The sequence below is a fragment of the Monoraphidium neglectum genome (assembly GCF_000611645.1).
Source record: "Monoraphidium neglectum strain SAG 48.87 unplaced genomic scaffold scaffold04205, whole genome shotgun sequence".
In the NCBI taxonomy this organism is placed as follows: domain Eukaryota; kingdom Viridiplantae; phylum Chlorophyta; class Chlorophyceae; order Sphaeropleales; family Selenastraceae; genus Monoraphidium; species Monoraphidium neglectum.
In genome coordinates this window covers 6-4,881 of record NW_014009424.1, presented here as the reverse complement: position 1 = coordinate 4,881, position 4,876 = coordinate 6, and the positions used below count along the sequence as shown (strand labels likewise).

The window sequence follows — 4,876 nt, the reverse complement described above, 5'->3', positions numbered from 1 at the left end:
CTCGGGCTCATACTCCACGTTGAGCACCGCCTTGATGACCCGCAGCTTCTCCTCGCTCGTCACCTGGGTGACGCCATGTTCCAAGCGCGGAAGGATGCGTTGCGGCACCAGCACACTGATGGCAAACCGCCACAGGGTAGCCAGACCCATACCCGCGAGGACGCCGGCAGCTGGCCGAACACAATCCGTTGCATATCCCTGCAGGGGCTGAGTGGCGCAGGCCGAGGCCGCGCGTACGCTGGCAGCAGCGGCCCCTTGCCCTGCGCCGTGCCGTGGCGCACCTTGCGGCCGTTGGCCTCCACCACGTGAAACTCGTCCACAAACCAGCCGCCATCGCTGCTGATGCGCGCCCGCTTCACGTTGAGCGCGAGCTCGGTCAGGCACTGCAGGGTTGGCAGCGGCGGCAGCGGCGCGGCTCGAGTCGGCAGTGGGGCAGGGGGGGCCTCCGGATTGGAGTCGGCGGCTGCCGCCCTGGCACCAGCAGCAGCTGTCCTGCCAACCCAGCAGTAGCAAGGCGACCATGCTGCAGTGTGCGTCCCCACGTGCACACACACACACACACACACACAAACACACAAACACACACACACACGCAACACATAAATACACACACACACCTGCACGACCTCCACAAGCGTGCCAGGCCGGTTGGCGCTGTCCACGGTGATGATGGTGCGGTCGTCGTACGTTTCGTTGTCGATCAACACCTGACCGCCGCCATTGGTACGTGCGCCAGGATGATGTTAAGCATGCAGAGGCAGGTTACATGCATAGGCCAGACCGCAGACAAGTCTTCCACCAGGTGGTTTGGCGGGGTGCTCACAACAGCAACAGCATTGCGCCTTCCGGCCTTGGTGGGCCGCCGGGCGCAATTGCGCAGTGCCACCTGCAGCGAAGCGCATGGCGCGCACGTCTGCAGACTTTTGCTCACATTTGGAGGGTGCACCCGTAGCTCCAGGGTAAGCACATCGAGCAACTCGCCATCGCTGGTCACACTGGATTGCTTGTAGTTCTGCGACTCCGCCTCCCTGTACTGCGCAAAGCTGAGAGTGCTCGGCGTTCGCTGCACGGACTCAAGTGTGCGCAGCAACAGCGCCATGGCGCCTCTCGCTGCGGGTCAAGAGGCTCTAGCTCAAGCAACACTGCCTGACCATGTGAGCTTGTTTGGATGGGTCCTTTTGTTATTTTGTATTTCCCAGAAAGGGTGAACACCTGATCGTGAGCCCGAGCACAAGGGCTTTTCCGCGTTGTGATCGCACACGCTGTGAGCAGAGACAGAGAATTTGAACAACGACATTCATGGCTCTGTCAGAAGCAGTCTTGCCTGGAGAGGTCAGGTTTTCTCGCTGGTGTGCAGTTGAGGATGCACACTTGTTACCGAAACACACTCCTTCGAATTGCATTGTGAATTGTATACATGGGCTGCTCCTAGACCTGCACACTCGAAATTTCACAAGCACACGGTACACGTGCTTGCGCCGACCCACCTCAACCGACTCCTGCAACCGATGAGGCAGGTCAACACGGCAGCTCCCATAGATAGGTGATGTGCGGAATGCAATTGCACTGGCAACGTATTTCACTGCTGCCACAAGCTGCAGCCAGGTCCATCACTGCCTGCACAGCACCTATGGATAGCACGGTGGGATTCAAGGACGCCCCCGCTGAGATTCGTACCAATGGAGGACACTGCACTTTGCCCAGCAAACGTTGCATGGCCTCGCCAGGCAGGGCAGACGGCAATGCCCAATACCAAAAAATACAAGGATTCAAGGACCAAGCCACTTTACAGGGCAGACGCAGCTTCGTTCCATTCTTCACAGCAGACACATTATCTGCAGGAGAAACACAGTCAACGGCATACAAACGATGTCACCCTCTCATAGTGACCGTGTCTGGGGCGAATGCAACCGCTTCCACACCCATGCAAAGTCACAGTGCCTCCACCACGCTCAAAATGTGCTGAAGTGCTGCCCAGCAACGCCCTCCGCTGACCAGCTAGCATCAGGCTTCGGATGCCGCGACCAGCTCTAGCGTCAGCCGCTGCATCTTCAACAGCATGTTGAGGAAGCCGTTGTTGCGGCTGGGAGTGAGGCTCTGCTTCAGGCCCAGCATCTCGATGAAGGATGGCTGCACTGTGAGGACTTCCTGGGAGGGCAAAAGGGGAGGCCGACAGCACGACCCAGGGGCAAGGCGGGGGAGATCGTGAGAGATAGAGAGACACAGGGAAAAAGCCTCACAGGGAAAAGCCTGAAGTCATCGTACATCGTGCTGCTGCCAAGCACACCCCCTGCACAACGACAAGCTGCTTGTTGAACGAACAGCAGCACATGGTGCCTCTGCTGGCCCCTTCCTCGCGCCTCACCTGTGGCGTGCAACCGCTGAGGCCCAGCACCAGCAGCGCCGCCAGGCCCTTGGTCAGCTGTGAGTCGCTGTCGGCGGTCCAGTACACGCGGCCGTCGTCCCGCAGCTCCGGCTTGACCCACACCTGAGCAGGACGAGCAAATCGAGCTTATCAAGCTTGCTCGCAGGACCCGGCACATGGATTGGCTACCGCGAAAGAGAACAGACTTGTGGGGGCAACAGCTGCCTTTCTCTGCCCTCATGCAAGGCGCATAGGAACCTGCCAGAAATTGTACCGCCACACCATGTGCGAATCACTGCAGCCAGTGTTGCGCGCAGCGACAAGCCTGCACAACCCCCCCTACGGTGCCTGGAAGCCCCAAGCCGCCTCCAAATCCCCATCGCACAGCGAGTGCGCCAATCGGGCCCCCACCTGCGAGACGCAGCCCTCGACCTTGTTCTCCGGCACATGGTCCTCGGCCGCCATCTTGGGCAGCTTGGCTGCGTAGAAGAGCAGCTGCTTGTATCGCGCCATGGGGTCCGGGACAATCTGGAACGCGCCAACAATCTTCTGGAGGCTGGCGGGGAGCTGCTGCTTCTGAGCTTGCTGCATGTCGGCGCGTGCACAGAGCTGCCGCCGCTGCTGGGGCTGCAAGCATGGGTGCAGTGCGGATGGAGGCCATCAGTGGGCGACGCTCACAAATTGCATGCAAGCAGCCCTGTAGAGCAGATTGTATGAGAGAGGGCGGTTGACTGCATGCCAAGTGCGGCGGCCTTGCACTGCACACCCGGAAGCAAGCGGATGCATGCATCGCCATTCGCACAAGCAGCAGACGCGGCGGCGCGCAAGCACATGCGCGCGACGCACCTGGACGTGCCGCTGCGGCCGCGCGTGCCTCAATTGGTTACTACTGATGCCTCGTAAAAGGTTGGTGCGGCTGTCCCTTCCATGCGCACTGCAGGCTGCCCGGCGGTGAAGCGAAGAGAACATTGCGGGCTGCTTCAGATGTGCTGAGCCGTATCTCAAGCTTGCATACAAGACTTATGTGTGATTGAACGGTTTTGCACGTGTAGGTACGTCAGATCGCGAATATTATGATGGGGACTTCTGTGGAGGCTCGAGTTATTGCATATAGTTGCTGCAGTCAAACATTTGAACAACTAAATTGCCCCACATTCGATTGTACTGCGGTCTGGTGCCTGGTGCGATCCAGTGTGTTTCATACCGTAGGTGAAAGGCAGGGCCCCTTGTGGGACAGACACGTAGCAATACTTCTTTCCTTACATCCTGCAGAGCGACACCCGCGGCGCGCAGTGCAGCGACGGTGCAGGGGCATCTCGCCAACAAGACAGCAGGACGCCCGCCAGCACTGGGCGGGGTGCCGCTCCAACCGCTCGATGCACAAGCAGCGATAAGCGCGACGGCAGTGCCAGGCCGCGCCATTCGTGCCCCGCGGCAGCATGATCATCGTGCGGATCCTCTACCGCCTGTACTTGGTCGGCGCCGCCCTCGGCTTTTGGGGCGCCGCAGACCCCGGCGCCGCGCCTGCGGGCTGGCAGCCGTGCGGCGGCGACGGCCGCTGCGGCGTTGCCCTGGTTCAGGGGAGGCGCTCCGGCCAAGAGGACCGCGCAATTGTCCTGGCGGGGCGGCTGCCGCCGCCGGCGGCCGCAGCGTCCACGGGCAGCGGCCCGGCGGGCGCGGCGGGCGGGGCGACGGACGCCCTGTTTGCTGGTGGGCGCTCCAAATGGACCCGGTCCCGTGTTTGTGCGCGCACACCTCGGCATGGCGTGTGCAGCGCGGCGGTCTGGCGGCGGCGAATGCTGTGAGGCTGTCAATGCAATTTTGCGTTCCGTGTCCAAATCAGTGGCCCTGCACTACCTCTTGCGGGGCCCCACGGCCCCCTGTGGCTGCGGCCTCAGCACACCTGCAGCCCGCCCCTGCACACACACACACACGCGCGCGTGCGCGCGCGCGCTTACACACACACATACACACCTGGACCCTCGATCCAGCATCCCACTCTAAAAACCAGCATTCAGGTAGGAGCGAAACATCGTCCTCCATTCCACCCCACCATCGACCCCTCTTCAAACCGTCCCCACAGCCGTGTACGACGGCCACGAGGGCCCCGCCGCATCAGACTATCTCTCGCGCCACCTCCACGCCCGCCTGCTGCCCCTGGCCGCGTCCCACTGGCGCCGCGACCCCTCCCTCGGCGCGCCCGCGCTGCGGCGCGCGCTCGCGGACGCCTGCTTGAAGCTCAACGCGGCGCTGACCGCGCGGCTCAACCGCAGCCGCGAGGACGCCGGGTCGACGGCGGTGTTTGCGCTGGTGGTGGGGCCGGGCGCCGGCGCCGGCGCCGGCGCGGGCGCGGGCGCAGGCGCGGGCGGGGCGGGGGCGCAAGTGCTGGTCGGCAACGTCGGCAACTCGCGGGCGTTCATCTGCGCGCGGCCGGCCGCGCCCGAGGGCGACGCGGACGCCGCGGGTGCAGCGGCGGCGGGTGAGGAGGAGGAGGCCGCGGCCGCCGTCCGC

The 4,876-nt window shown here is 62.9% G+C and overlaps 3 protein-coding genes across 3 annotated transcripts; 1 reads left to right on the top strand and 2 right to left on the bottom strand.

Moving 5' to 3' along the window:
- Positions 1-59: 59 nt before the first annotated feature.
- Positions 60-1,099, bottom strand: MNEG_14025 (hypothetical protein; the record flags this gene model as incomplete). Its single annotated transcript, XM_014037505.1, has 4 exons — positions 60-63; positions 238-383; positions 618-707; positions 932-1,099. 4 exons carry the CDS (start codon positions 1,097-1,099, stop codon positions 60-62), a joined length of 408 nt encoding a protein of 135 aa, XP_013892959.1.
- A 905-nt stretch (positions 1,100-2,004) lies between these two features.
- MNEG_14024 (SufE-like protein) lies at positions 2,005-2,956 on the bottom strand (the record flags this gene model as incomplete). The annotated part of the gene is made up of 3 exons (XM_014037504.1): positions 2,005-2,148; positions 2,366-2,488; positions 2,777-2,956. The coding sequence occupies 3 exons, from the start codon at positions 2,954-2,956 to the stop codon at positions 2,005-2,007; spliced, it is 447 nt and encodes a 148-aa protein (XP_013892958.1).
- Positions 2,957-3,804: 848 nt separating this feature from the next.
- On the top strand, positions 3,805-4,075 carry MNEG_14023 (hypothetical protein; the record flags this gene model as incomplete). The annotated part of the gene is made up of 1 exon (XM_014037503.1): positions 3,805-4,075. A coding segment is annotated over one exon (271 nt), but the record flags the coding sequence as incomplete, so codon positions are not given.
- Positions 4,076-4,876: the final 801 nt, after the last annotated feature.